The sequence below is a fragment of the Bos taurus genome, chromosome 7, assembly GCF_002263795.3.
Source record: "Bos taurus isolate L1 Dominette 01449 registration number 42190680 breed Hereford chromosome 7, ARS-UCD2.0, whole genome shotgun sequence".
NCBI lineage: Eukaryota > Metazoa > Chordata > Mammalia > Artiodactyla > Bovidae > Bos > Bos taurus.
In genome coordinates, this window is record NC_037334.1 from 80423043 (window position 1) to 80440170 (window position 17128).

General features: G+C 46.2%; 1 protein-coding gene across 1 annotated transcript in view; it reads left to right on the forward strand.

Annotated features, from left to right (window-relative positions):
- The window catches only part of WWC1 (WW and C2 domain containing 1), a 167645-nt gene that overhangs the window by 86865 nt on the left and 63652 nt on the right, over positions 1-17128 (forward strand). The window contains 2 exon segments of the mRNA XM_002689365.7: positions 10176-10252; positions 11851-11930. Of these exon segments, the coding sequence (XP_002689411.1) occupies positions 10176-10252; positions 11851-11930 (157 nt within the window).

Sequence of the window (17128 nt, forward strand, 5' to 3'; positions counted from 1 at the left end):
TGTATTGCCTCTCGATGCTTCTCAGATCTACCTGTGTTCTTTCCTCTCCACTCCTTGCGCAAACCACCACCCTTTTCCTGCTCCTGCTTGTGCTTTGCTATGATTCATCTGCCATTTTCATTCCATTTCCTTTCATTCATTTTTCATCTCACAATGCCAGTTGACTTACCTATCTCCTTATTTGAAGCCCTTTAGTGGCTGGGAGAAGCAGGGGTAGTTTTTGGTTAATGTACAGTGTTTCAGTTTGGAAAGATGAAGACGTTTTGGAGGTGGATGGTGTTGATGGCTGCACAACAGTGTAAATGTATATATGGCCTCTGAAATGTATATTTTGAAATGGTTAAACTGGTAAATGTTATGTTATATGTATTTTTTTGCATCACTCTTTCCATACACAGCCCCATGTGATCAGACTCCTGCCAGCCACTCCCACCTCCACGGATGCTCCCAGTCACTAGGGTCTAGATGTACTAAGCACACCCATTCTGCTTCCCTAGCCTGCCCTACACCTTTCTACCTCGGGGTTTCTGTCGTTGCTGCTCCCCTGCCTAGAAGGATTTTCTGTTGATCCATTTGCACAGCTGGCTCCTTCTCACCCTTCCAGTCATCTCCTCTGAGAGGCTTGCTTCTGACAACTCCATCCTCAGATGCCCTTCCCCAGCATTAGCCTCTGTAATGGCTGTTTATTTTGTTCATAGCACTATCACAGTACATCTGCTTATACATCTGTTGGTATTTCCTAGTGGAGGAAATTTCCCGTTTCCCTTGTTCACCCTCATGTCTGCAGGAGGAGAACAGGCACCCCAGTCCCTTCATTCTCAGTGTAGGGAAATACCAGATCCATAGCTCTCAAAGAGCCCATTGACCTTTTCTGATGTTTTGGGGTTTTTTTTTTTTTGGTCTTCTGCCACTATTTTTAATAGCTAATCCTTTTCTATGTTTACTGAGTGCTTACTAAATGCTCATCTACGGTCTGAATATGTTATTTCACTTAATTCTCATAACAGTTCTGTGGGGAAGCACAATTAATATCTTCCTGTAACAGATGAAAAATCTGCAGCTTAGAGAAGACTGATAGCATACCCAGGGTCTTACAGCTGGTAAGAGGTGATAAGTTACAAACACAATCCTCTCCCCCAACATCTGCAGTTTGGGCCAAGGGGCCAGCTTTAAGATGGTGTCAGGGTTTCCATGCCTTGGCTGGGTAATCAAACACTCCCCCTGTGTGAAGCCCCCACTTTGAGAAATTTGGTCTGGAAGGAGGACAGTGAGTAGGTTACTCAGTGTCCCAGCCCTGCCCTTTTCCTTGGCAACTCAGGGAAAAACCCAGAATCTCAGATTACAGAAAAGAACTGCATTATACTCATTAGCTGTTTCTAGGTCAAATAATGTCCTAGAGACCATCATGAGGGTTTTAGCACTTAATCTGTCTTAATCAGCTGGGACTGCCATAACAAATTACCACAGACCAGGTGGCTTTAACCACAGACACTTATTTTCCCACAGTTGTGGAGGCTGGAATCCTGAGATCAGGGTGTCAGTACAGTTGAGTTCTGGTGGGACCCTCTCCCTGTCTTCTCACTGTGTCTTCACATGGCAGAGAGAGAAGAGAAAACAACAAGCTCTGTGGTGTCTCTTATAAGGACACTAATCCCATCATAAGGGCCCCATCCCTATAACCTCATCTAACCCTAATTACTTCCCAAAGGCCCCCTTCTCCAAATACTATTACAATAGGGGTTAGGACTTCAATATATGAATTTCTGGGGAACACAATTCAGTCCAAGTCCATGGCATTATTCTTACCAGAGCTCTGGAGGGAGATATTAATATCCCTAGTGAAATTCAGATTCAAAGAGATAATTTTTTTTCTTTCTGTAGTCTGAAACAGTGACATAGTGTATAAAAAAACAAACCTTCCTATTTTGGAGGTCAGGATGTATACAGGGAACCCAAGTATCACACCCTGAATAACTTACTATCTTTGGGGGGTAAAATGTATTTTTTATGTTGAAGAGCTGCAGCCACCGCCACCTTACACAGGGGTTAAATTAGCATCACCAATAATGAGACAAACTGACATTATATACTTTCTGATGTGATGCAATAAAAAAAACATCACCGAGGATTCTTGACAAAAAAAGATTTACTCTCAATCGAATCATGAAGAAACAACCAGACAGATCCATACTGCACAGTATCCTACAAGATAATTACCCAACACACTTACAAAAAATAGTGCTGTGAAAAAAAACAGAAAGAGGGGCAATGTTCTAGATTACAAAATGAAAAAAGTCTAAGGAGGCATAAACCCAGTGAAGTGTTTGCACCTTGACTAGACCATGGATGGAGGGGAAAGCAGCCATAAAGATATTCTCAGGCAATTGGAAGATTTTCTTAAGTATAATAATGACTTTGTAACTGTGTAGGAGAATGTCCTGTTCCTAAGACATTCATGTGACATCATGTCTGCAACTTAATTCCAAAAAAATCCGGGGCGGCGGGGTGGGGGGTGGTGCGGGTATGGTAAACGAAAAAACTATGATGTCAGTCTAAGTGAGATCAATGACTCATTGCTGGTTTTGGATGTGGGATGGGTTTTTCCCAATAATCATTTATTGAGGGCTTTTATGATCCAGGCAGGCATCCTACTGAGAGAATAAGAGTGGTGGGTGGGATAGACAGAACAGATGTGGGGAAATGCTAAAAGTTGGTAGATCTAGGTGAAGGATCTATCAATATTCATCACATTATGCTTTCAAATTTCCAGTAGATACAAAGGTTTCAAAATAAAAATTTAGGGTGGGGAAAAGAGCCAAGTGGCAGCAGTGACACATTCTTAGTGGGAGCTGTCCTGTGTGTTGTGGATATTTAACAGCATTCCTGGTCTCTGCCTATAGTATCTCCCACCCCGAGTTGTGATAACCAAAAATGAGTGTAGACACTGCCCCAGGGTGGGCTAAGTTGCCCCCAGCCAGAAACCACTGGTCTAGGTAAACCACTTAGCACAATTCCCTTAGAATGTATTAAAAGCTCAATAAATATTCTCCTGATAAGAAATACATCACATAATCTTTTGAGAATGTGGACTCTGTGGCTGGACTGCTGGGGTCCAGTCCAGGATATGCAACTTCCTAGCTGTTCAACTTTGTACAAGTGATGCTGCTTCTCTCTGCATGAAGTTTTTCATCTGTAAAATTGACAGGGACTTCCCTGTGGTTAAGACTCTGTGCTTCCAATGCAGAGGGCAGGAGTTTGATCCCTGGTTAGGAAACTAAGATCCCACATGCTGTGTGGTGTGGCCAAAAATAAGTATAAAACTGACATAATAATAGTGTTACCTTCCACCGGTGTGTTACGGGATTTGTACTTGGAATACTAGTTATCACATTCTTAAGCTCACGATAGATAATATTAATATTTATTTGATATTATTAATTCATTGGCATTGAAATGACCAAGATTTTAAACCAATCCCTGGAACCAGTAAGAATAAACAATTCCTTATAGAAAGTAATTGAGGCAGTCCTGTCGTATGACTTCAGTGCTACTACTGAGTGCTCCATCAGGTTCAAAGACACCATCATTTTGAATGTTAAAGAAGAAATCAATAGATAGCTAGTGGGAAGCTTCTGTATAGCATGGGAAGCTCAGCCCTGTGACCTGTGATGACCTAGAGGGGTGGGATATGGGGGTGGGAGGGAGGCTCAAGAGAGAGGAGATATATGTATCTTATAGCTGATTCACATTGTTGTACAGCAGAAACTAACACAACATTGTAAAGCAATTATCCTCCAATTAAAAATTTAAAAAAAAGAGAATCATCTCAGATCACTAGTTCTAAGATATAAATCAGCAAGGGATGGGGGCATCCCTCAGCCCAAGCATCCTAGTGAAACAGGCATGACCCAAGGCTCCTCATGACTTTCTTAGGGTTTGACAAACCAGGTTTGCCTTCCAAGTCAAACTCTCTGGCATGTTGATAGACCGGTGAGGTCACATGCCTCCCTCTAACTCAGATGGCCTGTCAGGGCTTGTGAGAGTTTTGTCACCTGGCCTTGGCTGCTGTAGCGCTTGGCTACAGGTGGGGCTCTGCCTTGGGGAAGGAGGCTTTGTTGTCATCACTGGTACAGTCTCTCACCCCATGGGGAATGAGAAGAGAACTCTCATTTAACATGCATCTATCGAATTTCTGCAGGGTGATATGCTGGCCACTGTACATATGTTGTATCAAATAACCTTGCTACACACACACAATCCTACAAGATACTGTTGTTCCCATTTTACAGATAAGAAAACTGAGGCCCGGAGAGGGAAAGTAGCTTCCCCAAAGTCACACTGTTAAAAAGTGGCAGAACTAGTTTTTATACCCATAAGCATCTGACTTCAAAACCAATTCTCTTGATTTAACCCAAGTCAGCCAGTCAAATTCTAAGGTTTGAGGGCTACACTGGGGTTCTTCCATCCTCTGAAAGATGAGAGCTCAGGAGAGCTGGGTTCTTTGGGACCTCACCATGCTCCTTCCTCCTCCAGACCTTGGTTTCCCATTTGGAAAATCAGTTACTGGGCGCCTTGCTGCTAAAAATGCCAGTTGAACCACCTACGTGCTTTCACTCATTCTTGAAACTAAGAAAATGTCAGATAAGAGATTTTTAAGGCATACATGCACAAGGACAGGGAGACTTGGAGGAAAAGGCAACAGTAAAATGTGGAGACTTAAAGGCGGAAGGACAGATAGCAGCCTATTTGACAGACCAGAGAAAGGAGGAATTGGGCTGACAGTGAGAAAAAACAGGCCTCTGGTCTACCTGGAGCATGTGCAAAAGCGTCAGGAATTGGAGGCAGTGGCTGTCTCTGTGGAATGGGAATGAAGTTAGGAGGCCCTCAAAGAAGACCGGAGAAAAGTAGTTTCTGAGACACAGACCACCAGATCTCTTCCCCAAATCAGTGAGACCCAGGCCAGTGCCTATCTCCAAACTGATGAAAAAGGAGGTTTATTTTTACGAGAGAATAAAACAGAGTCTCTGGACCACAGGATACCAGGCAAATTCAAAACTGAGGTGCACCGTACTGAAAACATGGTATTCAAGTGAACATGAACTTGAGGATTGAGACCCCAGCCGGCATGTACCACCTGACTCCCAGAAGAGTACCAGGCTATTGCCTGCCAGGCTGGACAGTAGAAGAATCTGGGGAATCTGAGTCTCTTTTTTTCAGAGAAAAGAGATATAAACAGAAAAGATGAGATTTCCCTAGTGGCCCAGTGGCTCAGGATCTACCTGCCAATGCAGAGGACATGGGTTCAACTCCTGGTCCGGGAAGATCCCACATGGCGGGGAGCAGCTAAACCCGTGTGCCACCACTAGAGAAGCCCGCGAGCCCTAGAGTCTGTTCCGCAGCAAGAGAAACCACCGCAATGAAAAGCCCAAGCACCACAACCAGAGAGTAGCCCCTGCTTGCCGCAGCCAGAGAAAAGCCCACACAGCAGCAAAGACCCAGCACAGCCACAAATAAGTACATCAGTAACATTAAAAATAGAAAAGATGTAAAAACACCGACAGCAAGGATTCTTGGATGAAACAGTCCAGATAAATCACATATACCACACAACCCACAGTGAATCGTGTAACCCATCTCCAACAAACTCTGCTCCAGCCAGCTTTTTGGGTCCCCGGTTTAAGTGTGAGCAGACGGCTGAGTTTCTGGACATCTACGGGAAGCCTCTTACATGAACAGTAGAGATGAAACAAACACCTGGCCGCGGGGAGGCCTTGTAGGAAATGGAGAGTGTGTGTGGAGAAGAAAACATGGAGCAAAGCTCACAACTGTGAAAGTGAAACAGGATGCTGCATTTTATAAATAGGAGCGTTCAGAGAGCACAAAAGAGCCTTTGGAAATTGAACTACGGGAGTAGAAATGAAAAACCCACAGGAAGCCTGGAAGGTAAAACTGAGGAAGTTTTCTAAAAAGCAGAACAAAAATACAATGAGATGGAAAAATAGCATCAGGCTAAGAACTCTATCCGAGTAATGAAAGCTCCAGATAGAGCAGAAGAAACAGAGAAGCATCAGTGACATAATTTAGAAAATTTCCCAGAACTGATAGAGGAGATTGAAAGCGCTCAGTGAGCACCCAACACAGAGGATAAAAGTTAACTCGCACCAAAGACATATCATTGTGCCACTTCAAACACGGGGAACGATTCGAGATTCTAAAAGCTTTCAGAGAGGAAAAACTAGGTCACACAAAAATGATCAGGACTCAGAATAGCTCCTGGCTTCTCAGTAGTAACACTGGAAATCTAAAAGACAATGGAGCAATGCCTTCAAACATTTAAGGAAAATAACTTCTACCCCAGAATTCTATATCCAGCAAAACTACCTTTAAATCATGGATGTTATTGCTGTTGTTCAGTTGCTAAGTCACGTCTGACTCTACACGCACATTTTCCAAAAGTGTTACTTCCTTCATGCTTCCTTTCTCAGGAAGTGTCTGGAAGTGATATTCTACCAAAATGAGGAGGTAGTCACAGGGGGAAGACATGGAATTTAGGAAGGAGGAGAGACGGAGGCAGTGGGGGTGAGGGTGGGGGGAGTCCCAGGATGCCAGCCATGCAGGGAGAATACAGACACACACCCAGCGAGGCAGAGCCCAAGAAGGGAACTCAGGGAGAGGAGACTTAGATAACTGGCCAAGTGTGAGGTTGCTCAGTGATAAATGTGTGGAGAGTAAGCACACCTAGAAATGATAATTATTAACTTTAAGAAAAACAACCCCAAAAATGTGCTGGAAAGAAAAAGTAAGCAAAGTTGGCTACATGCCTTGGTCCTGAATAGCGTTTACAGAGTAAGAGTAATACAAACATTGAAGGTGTCTCTGGCCAGAGTTATCTGTAAGGAAGATGAGGAGCTGAGAGGGGGTGCCCTGTGTGGGGTAGCGGTTGGGAAAGGGAGTGAGTCTAACACTCCATCCTCCAGAGAGAAATGAATACATGATGCCTAAAACAGAAAAAAAAAAAAAAAAAATCAAGAAACAGTGATGCTTGCATATCATCAGACACACAGGGTCGGATGCCCAAGAAACTGGCTGAACCCATTGAAATGGTTCCTTTTTTGCTAGTAAGATTAGCGAATTGGGAAATGCTCTTTTTTAATAGCAAATCTGGGGTGTATAAAATATGTGGAATTTTATATAGACTGTTAGAGTGTTCATACATAACTTGAATAAAAACTAAAAAATTAAAAACTAGAAAAAGATGTCATCTTAAAGGCAATCTATACGGTCCTGTTTGAATATGAGATTATTTTGTTGTGAGTCACTGAGGGGACCTGGATACAGAAAGGAAGTTCATGACCTGTTTCTTGGGAGTGCTGGTCAGTTGAGTGTGTTTCTTTTGTGAAAGTCCACCAAGCTGCACACATACGATTTGTGTGCTTTTCCATTCCTATATGTACTTTTTTACTTCAACAAAAAGATTGCTTAAAAAATAACAAGCCACATCCTATTTCTGCAGCTTTGGACAGAAACAGTACATGTCACAGTGATTCTTCAGAGAGGGTGATGATTCCAGCCCCTGGTGGCCCCGTTGGCAGAGTCTCATCCTTCTTGGGTTCTCCCTTGAGGGTTTCTGAGTGTTCCCATGGAAGAACTCCTGCCTTCCACAATCTGCCCTGACAGCAATGGTCCCCACAGCCACCCTCTCCTTGCTAGGGTCAGGACTTGCCATGTTTCATGGGCTCTCCCAGGCTGCTACCACGCTCCCCTTAACACTTCCCCCAGTGAAGGCCAAGCCCAGCAGCATGGGTGAACAGGGTACTTGCAGGATCGGGTGCTCACAGAACAGGCACACTTCTTTTTCGGTGTATCTTATTTCCTCACTGATGACTCTCATCTTTTCTCCATGTTTTCACTAACCATCTGTGGGTAACAAAGATAGTCAATGACCTTAAAATTTTGTCCGGAAGTGCCTATCTGGGCAGTTGCCTAAGTCAGTGCTTCCAACTTTGTATCCAACCAGGTCTCTCCTCTGAAACTCCCAGTTCCAGCAGAGTTGAAGGAGTTAGAGCACAGGAAGTGAAAGCTTCAAACTAGAAACAAAACACGTATCCCTGTTCCATGCTCAAAACAAGGGCTGTAAGGTCCTTCCTATCCAGGTGTTCCTGCTACTCATCTCTTCTGAGAAAGCCCAGCCTTAGTCACCATCACCATCATTCCAAACTCAGCAGAGGTGAAATGCTGCCCATGGTGCGGGACATCTTGTCAGTTTCTACGCGGAACAATTTTATTTCCCAGACTCCCCAGTGTTCCATTTTAACTTTCCTAAAGCATAATCGGGGGTTTCCCCAGTGGTAGAGTGGTAAAGAATCCACCTGCCAATGCAGGAGATGCAAGAGGTGTGGTTTTGTTCCCTGGGTCAGGAAGATCCCCTGGAGAATGAAATGGCAACCCACTCCAGTGTTCTTGCCTGGGAAATCCCACAGACAGAGACATCTGGTGGGCTTCAGTCCATGCGGTCACGAAGAGTTGGATGCGACTGAGCACACACACTGCACAAGCATAATCAAAAGGTCCCCCCTGGTGGTTCAGATAGTAAAGAATCTTCCACAGGTTCAATCCTGGTTCCGGGAAGATCCGCTGGAGAAGGGAATGGCAACCCACTCCAATATCCTTGCCTAGGAAATCCTGTAGACAGAGGAGCCTGGCAGGCTACAGTCAATGGGGCCACAAAAGAGTAGGACATGATTTAGCAACTAAACAATGGCAGCAAATCAAAAGGTCCACTCCAGTATTTAAACCAGGTCCACAGAGCAGAGCAGCAGCCCCTTCATGATTGTTCCTTCTACCTCCATACATGGAAAATTGCCCACAATCTCCAAATAAGCCTCTTTAGCCTCAGAAAAATCCAGGTGCCAGCAAGTGATGTTAAACAGAAAGCGGAGGTGATAAAATTGCTCAGACCATAAGATTAAGGACTCAGGAGAACGCTTCTCTGGCCTCTCTGGCCTTTTCCTGAACAGTGGGGTTGTATTTAAAGACACCATGAATCGTACACAGGGCCCATTTTCCTCTTCAGATCAGCAGGTAGGAAGCTCAGAGCCAGGTCTGTGGCAGCGGCGGGTCAGAAATGGGACCTCATGGCATGCAGTGAGCCCAGCTTCACGCCACTGGCTTCCTCACTCTCGCTGTACGTTTATTTCATTTTCCTTCCTTTTAGATGGATCACTCTGTGTCCATTTTTGTAAGCCTTAAAATCCTTTATCAAGACACAAAGAAATTCTATTTTTAAAATGCACTAAGATTACAGCTGCAGGCATACCTCGTTTTATTGCACTTCACAGAGATTGTGGATTTTACAAATTGAAGGTTTGTGGCAACCTGGCGTTGTGAGATGATGGTTAGCTTTCTGTAGCAATAAAGTATTTTTTTTTAATTAAAGTATGTACATTTTTTAAGGCATAATGCTATTGCACATTTCATAGATTGCAATACTGTAAACAAAGCTTTTATAGGCACTGGGAAACAAAAAAATTTTTGTTGTTTTGATAATCCCTTTATTATGGGAGTCTGGAACCAAACCCACAATATCTCTGAGGTATACAACTTCTGATTAGAAAATTATGTTTGTGTTAGAAGTTGTAGAAAAGATAGAAAAATACAAAGATGAAAATTAATTTTATTCAGCATCCAAATCTCTAAATATAATCTTTCTTGTCTCCTTCCACATATGTGTGTGTGTGTGTGTGTGTGTGACCTCTGTATATTTTCAAACTTATTCTTTCTTTGTAGTTTTTCGTAAATTACTATTTTTTATTTAACAGTAAGTTTTGGGCATCTCCTAAATATTTAGTATCCTTCTACACCATCGTTTATTTGGTTGTTTTTTGCCATGCGCATAGCATGCAGAATCTTCTTCAAAACTGCACCCCCTGCAATGGAAGTGCAGAGTCTTCACCAAGTGGACTACCAAGGAAGTCCCCACACCATCGTTTTAAATCACTTACGTTGTACAGTCCTCATTTTATACGTATACCCTATTTATTTAACAAATTCCCCTTTGTTGGGCATTTAGGTTGTTCGCTAATAGTCATTCCTTTCTGGGTTTATCTAGATGGCCAAATAAGCCAACTTGACCAAAATATGTTTCATCTACAGAATTCCTTTTTCTCTTTTTGCAGTGGTCTCTGGCTCGTCATCCAGCTCTAAGTATGACCCTGAGATTCTGAAAGCTGAAATTGCCACAGCAAAATCCCGGGTAGGTCCTCTCTGCTTATGCTGTTGATGGGGGTCCCTGAGGCAGCTCTGGGCTACTAGCCTACCCACAAGACCAGAGTAGATGCTTCAGCCAGGCAGTGGCAGCTGGTGCTGACTAACAAGACCCTATGTAACAACAGCAGGAGTTGTAGTAGCCCTCGTTTTCCTGATAGCAGCTACCCTTTCACAGGCAATCACTCTAACCAGGCGTAGTGCTAAATGCTCCATGAGTAATACCTCATGCCCTCGCGATAGCCCTGTGAAGTAGCCACTGTCACCATCTGCACTTTAAAGATGAGCCGACAGAGGCTTGGCAGGATTAAGTAACTTGCTCAAGGTCACAGTGGACTCAGGCTTACCCCAAATTTCTTCATGGAAGGTGCTCTCTTCCTAGCCACTGCTTGTTCTGCATTATCGTATTTAATTACTTCCTGATTACCTTAGGGGACAGATAGTTTTATTCCCCCTTTACTGATGTGGAGACTGACTGAAGACCAGCACTTAAATGACCTGCTCAAGGTGAAGTCAGTGCTGTGAACATGGGTTTACTACAAATTCAGATGCCTGTGAGAAAATGTGAAAGGGGAGAAGCTGCTGGAGATGAGGCAGCAGGGACTGTGTAGCCTAGAAGGGTATTCTTGTCTAAAGGATAGTGGGATTTTAGCTCTGTGCTCTTGTGCCCATGCTGGAACATGGGCTCCGCATTGACACATCTTCAAGTATTTTCATAAAAGAACTGTGTATCTAGGCCTAGTATACGAAACAGCTCAATATTTAATTATTAGCAACTAATTTTTAAATTTTTTTATTTATTTATTTTTGGCTGTGCTGGTCTGCGTGGGCTTCCCTGTAGTCACAGCGAATAGGGCTACACTTCAGTGATGGTGCACGGGCTTCTCAATTGTGGGGGCTGCTCTTGTTGCAGGGCATGGGCTCTAGGGCAAATGGGCTTCGGTTACTGTGGCACGAGGGCTCAGTAGTTGTACTTCCCAGGCTCAAGAGCACAGGCTCGATAGTTGTGGTATACGGGCTTCGTTGTTCCGTGTGTCTCCTGGCTTTGGCAGGTGGATACTTTACCACTGAGCCACCAGGGATGCCCATCAGCAACTAATTTTTAAAAATTTAGTAAGACTGCAAGCCAAAGCATTTCTGCAGGCTGAAGCTGGCTCCCTGGCCATATTAAGTTACTACGTTGCCTCTCGCCTCCCTGCACTACACTAGCGAATCCAGTACCTGCTTTAAGTAATGCCCAGCCCAGGAAATTGCCATTATCTTCATCTGTTAGAAACAGGAAGGGGAGGCTCACAGAGGCAATGACATGGCTTGAGAGAAGCCAGCCAGGCATGAGAGAGGCCAGCCAGCTAGTCAGGGGGAAGGCCAGACTCTAGCCCAGGTCAGCCGGGTCCTGTAGACTTCCTGTTTCTGCAGAGCAAGGGCTGGCTAAGAATGACCTACAGGACCACCGGACTGGGAGGCCGACCCCAGCAACATCAGTGAGGGGTGCCCAGGGGATGTTGACCTGAGTCATTATGCAGGGGCAGCTGGGGGCTCTGGGTTAATATCCACCTCTGACTCTCCGTGTGGTCTTCTGCCATCCAGGTTAACAAGCTGAAGAGAGAGATGGTTCACCTGCAACAGGAGCTACAGTTCAAAGAGCGCGGCTTTCAGACACTGAAGAAGTAAGTCCGCGTCGTGGTGCAGGGTATGGGGTTACCCTCATCTGTGCTCTCCTCCCATCCTCTCTGTCCCCCTCTCCTTCATCCTCGTTCCACCCTCCTTGAAACAAGGCTTTCTAATCGTTCAGTTCCAGTTCTATTCTACTGAAGCCCATTCTCCAAGCTTGAGGTTTAGGAAGAGAAAAGGGAACTCATTTCCGATTCAGGTTCTCACGGTCCTCTGAATTCCAGAAGTCATTAAAGTCTGTTCCATTCAGTTGAGTTTTGCCAGCCACAGAAATGAGTATCGCTAGGCATATCTGGGCACCTCACTCCTCCCCTCCTGTAGATGGGGGAGAATCTGATACGCACATGGACAAAACCAGCTCTTTCCATGGTCCCCCAAAGTGAACAATGACCCTGGCTTGTACGCTGCCAGAAGAAACAAGGAGCCCTTCCCCAGCAAACGGATTTCTAGAAGAGTGGGCTCCATGCCGTGCACACTGTACTTTGCAGGTGGCTGAAGAGATTTCCAGAACTTTGACCAAATGTAGTTTTCACTTTTAGAAGCTGACGTGCAGCCACGGACATGCAGCTCTCTTGTTTCCTCAGAGAAGACGTGCTCCTTGTCACTTTTATGATTATACTAGCAGAGATTTATTAAGCAGGTAGTCCATGCCAGGGAGCACTTCCAGTGTTTCTGTCTGGGTGACCCCTCATGACAACTCTGTAAGGAATGTGCTTTTAGCTGATTCCTTTGTATAGATGGAGAAACTGAAGCACCTAGTCCATGTTCCTGAGTGTCAGCTTATTGTTGTTATTAAACCACTCATATCACTGAGACTTGTGCCTTGAGTCATGTTCAGTACGTGTGATGAGCTCATGGGACAGTCATTACAGAGGTGCCTCATAGCCCTCCTGGAAGCTCCAAAGAGGACGGTCAGTAGATGTCTCTGTTCTAAGGACTATCTGCTTAGATTCCCAGTGAGGTCACCTGTACACAGACAGCATCTTCTCTAGACACTGCTGTCTCACTCTCCCTGACTGTACCTTCTCCTCATTCTCCAGACCTCAAACCACCTCACTACTCTTGGCCACAGCCCCAAGCCTTTGGGTGTTTATCTCCAAGTCCTATGAATCGAGGGGAGTTGTTCAGTTCAGTTGAGTCACTCAGTCGTGTCTGACTCTGCGACCCCATGGACTACAGCACACCAGGCCTCCCTGTCCATCACAAACCCCCAGAGTTTACTCAAACTCATGTCCATTGAGTCGGTGATGCCCTCCAACCATCTCATCCTCTGTCGTCCCCTTCTCCTTTTATCCTCCATCTTTCACAGCATCAAGGCCTTTTCAAATGAGTCAGCTCTTTGCATCAGGTGGCCAAAGTATTGGAGTTTCAGCTTCAACATCAGTCCTTCCAATGAACACTCAGGACTGGTTGGATCTGAGTGTTTAGGATGGACTGGTTGGATCTCCTTGCAGTCCAAGGGACTCTCAAGAGTCTTCTCCAACACCACAGTTCAAAAGCATCTGTCCTTCGGCACTCAGCTTTCTTTATGGTCCAACTCTCGAGGGGAGTTGACCAGTGGGGCTGGTGGATTCCTGTTCACACGCCCCACTCTTCAGACCCCGATTGTCCAGGTGGGCCGCCAGGATATAAGGAAACATGGCTCTATGTTGTAGATTGCCTAGAGTGCCTTTTTGTGTTATGTGTTATGGCTTTGTGTTTATATAGATATATATTGTTTAGGTGTGTATCTATACATATGCCGGTCCTGCCTCTCAAGCCAGTTTCTAGTCTCATCAGGACAAGGGGCTGCACTTTATGCTCCTTGGTAGTCTCCAGCAGTGCCAAGGGCAGCCAGGGGCAGGAATGTGAGTTCAGAAAATTCCTGTAAAGCAAATGGCTTCATGAGTCTTCCAAGGTAGTGGCGCAGGTTCTGAGCACATAGTTTAAGGGCTACTCACTCTCAGAGCAGAGGTCCTCCCCCTTCCTCTTCCTTCCTCCCCTCCCCCCTTCCTCCAATGTCTGCCCCGCCACGTTCCCCACCACCACCACTCCCCTCCCCCAACTCCTAGGTGCTCTGGAACTTCTGGTTAAAACACTTGCCATTATTCTCTGAGCCACCACAAACCTGTTTTACCACTCTGTCACCCTGTAGCAGCATTGATCATTCTTGTTGCTTGGTAAGCTGACGCTGAAACCCCAAAGACAAGACTCCTTTTCTCCCCCTCCCTCAGCCTGCCCACCCCCACCCCTTTGATATCAGGCCCAGATAAGGCCTCTCAGGGTTCCCGGGCCGGAAGCCGCCCCCGTGTTCCCTGTGGAGGAAGGTTTCTGCTCTAATGCGCACCTTGGCAGAGAGGGTTAGGAATGTCGCTGCCAGGGCCGGATGGCCTGGGTTCAAATCTTAGTTCCCAGGGAACATGAAAAAGTGTTTTGCTTCATCCCCTTGAGCTTCTGTTTCTTTATCTGAAAAATAGGATATTGTAAACATTGAATTGGAAAATCCGTGTCAAGCGCATGACCGTACCTGGCACGTAGGGAAAACCTGGTGAGCTGAAGGGGGTGGTGACCTCTAGATAGTTGGCTGTTTGGACTTGGGAAGGAACTCACATGAACTGTGCCTTCGCCTTGGGCACCAGTCACCTCCTTCCATCGTCTCTACTCGAGCAGCTTTTATTCTGCTTCCCTTTATAGGCCAGGGTACTTGATGGGGCTGCCAATAGCCCCGACCTCGAGAGTGTCAGAGCTAGACCTGGGACTCTTGGGTTTTGAAACTCATGTCCTTATACCTGCCTTCCTGGCATCATCCCAGATAAACCCCTCAGACCCCGAAAACATCAGGCCCCTTTCCCTCTCCCAAGGGACTGCCATTCAGTGTCCACTGGGGAACTGTCCAGTCACTTCTTAGCATCCTGTCTTTGTGGAACCTGGAGGAAGCTAAAACTCATTTGGTTCGTGGTCAGCAAGGGGTTTCCCAGGTGGCATTAGTGGTAAAGAACCCACCTGCCAATGCAGGAGACACAAGGGACATGGATTCAGTCCCTGGGTCAGGAAGATCCCCTGGAGGAGGGCATGGCAACCCACTCCAGGATTCTCACCTGGAGAATCCCATGGCCAGAGGAGCCTGGTGGGCTACAATTCATAGTGTCACAGAGTCAGACATGACTGAAGTGACTTAGCACACACACACATGGTCAGAAAACCCAATTTTAAAAGAAAGAAAGGTTGCTGAGGATGGAAGCAGACCTCTCAGAAAAGACTGAAAAGAAAAATCAGGACCAAAGCCAGGGGTTTGGCCCTGTCAACTGCCTTGAACCCTTGTAAATAAGGAAGACTAGGCATACCAACCCTGGGGGTGGTGGACAAGACAGCATCTCTCTGCTGGTCCCCAGAGCCACCCTGCCCAGTGAGAGTTGGCTGGACAAGACCCAGAGGAGCTGGCTACCACCAGAGCCTTTGCCCTGCTTCTCTGTGGCTGCCGGGTGTGACTGTCTCAAGAGCTTAGAGAAGGACAGCCGTGTAATTTGGAAATCCTAAAACACACGTCTCCCGCTCCCCACCCCTCCCAGCACACACACACCCTCTCCTTCCCACCAACCACGCAACTTTTCTTTCCCTTTAAAAAAAAAAGGATTCATTCACTGAGTACATAATGGTAACCCTTTGTTCCGCTCCCCCCACTCCCCAGTCCCTGAGAGTCCGAGTTCCTCTCTGGAGCCAAATTCCAGAGCCTGGGTTGCTAAAGCCCCTGAGAGCAGTCAGGTAGAAGCCATGTGAGGCGCCCGAGGCCCTGAAGACAGACCACTTCTGTCTCTTCCTGCTGAGGATTCAAAGCCACCCTCACCCGGTTGGCAGGGGACAGCTGGGCACAGCCCCCTGCCCAGAGCCCCCAGCCAGGTTCAGACAATACAGCATTTCCCCTGACCCCCTTTCCATTTGGGACAGGGCCACCTCTGGCCCCAGGACATTCAGCTCTAGGGGGAGCCTTCTCTCCACCAAGCATGTTGGTCAGGCCTCTGCTGGGAAAGCTCCCTGTAGACGAAGTTTTCAAACTCGATCTGAGCTGACCTGGCAGGCTCACCCAGGCCCAAGTCCTCGAAAGGCATAGACAGGCTATTTTTAGTGGGGAGACATAACTGGGGCTTTGTCTTCCTCCGAAGAGGAGGCTGAAGGGATGGGGCCATGAGACAAGTCTCCTTACCCCTCCCTGATTGCAGACAAGGAGGCTAGGATGAGAACCTGTGATTCCCCACTCAGGTTATTTTTAGCCCAGGACACTTCAGCCTCTAGAAGGCCAGAAAAGCATGCCTCGCAGTGGTATCTCATCCTGAAATAATGGGTTTGTGGTGTTCCCTCAGACTACAAAACTTCCTTTTCTTCACTGGGCACTGAAACCTCCGCCCGGGCTTTTGATGAAAGTGTGAAGCAGTTAAAATTTCTCTCTGTGCTCAGAGCCTTGTCCACAGCACAGCTCTCCTTCTCCAAGAGGGCTGGGCCCCCTACCAATAGGATTCATTTGACCTTCAGAAAATGGCCTCGTGCCTCTTCACCTCCATCTTCCTCCATCAAAATGAACCTGTGTGTAGGGCCTGGATGAGCCGGCAGACTCCCCAGTCTGAAAGTATTATAACCCCTCACATTTGTCTCATACTTCCTAGCTCCCCACCTCATGTTCCAGCCTTATCCCTCTTAACATGGCTCACAGCTTGGTGAACATGGGCGAGGCATATGGCATTATCCAGGTTTTTTTCAGAGGAGGAAGCTGAGGCTCCCTGTGCATGAGGGCCATGCCCAAGGTCATGCTACTAAGTGCTAGCAAGGGGTTTCTTCATCCTTCTAACCTTTCCTTTGTGTGGCCATTAACTTCAACAAATGCTTTTTTTAATTATTATTATACTTTTAAGAATAGTTTACTTATTTATTTACTTTTGGCTGTGTTGGGTCTTTGCTGCTTCACTGACCTTTCCCTTTTTGTGGCAAGCAGGGGCTACGTTCCAGTTGCAGGGCACAGGCTTCTCGTTGCAGTGGCTTCTCTTGTTGCGGAGCACAGGCTCTGGGGTGCACGGGCTCCAATCATTGCAGCTCCTGGACTCTAGAACACAGGCTCAGTAGTTGTGGCACATGGGCTTAGTGGCTCCATGGCATGTGGGATCTTCCCAGACCAGAGATCGGACCCACGTCTCCTGCACTGGCAGATGGATTCTTTACCACTGAG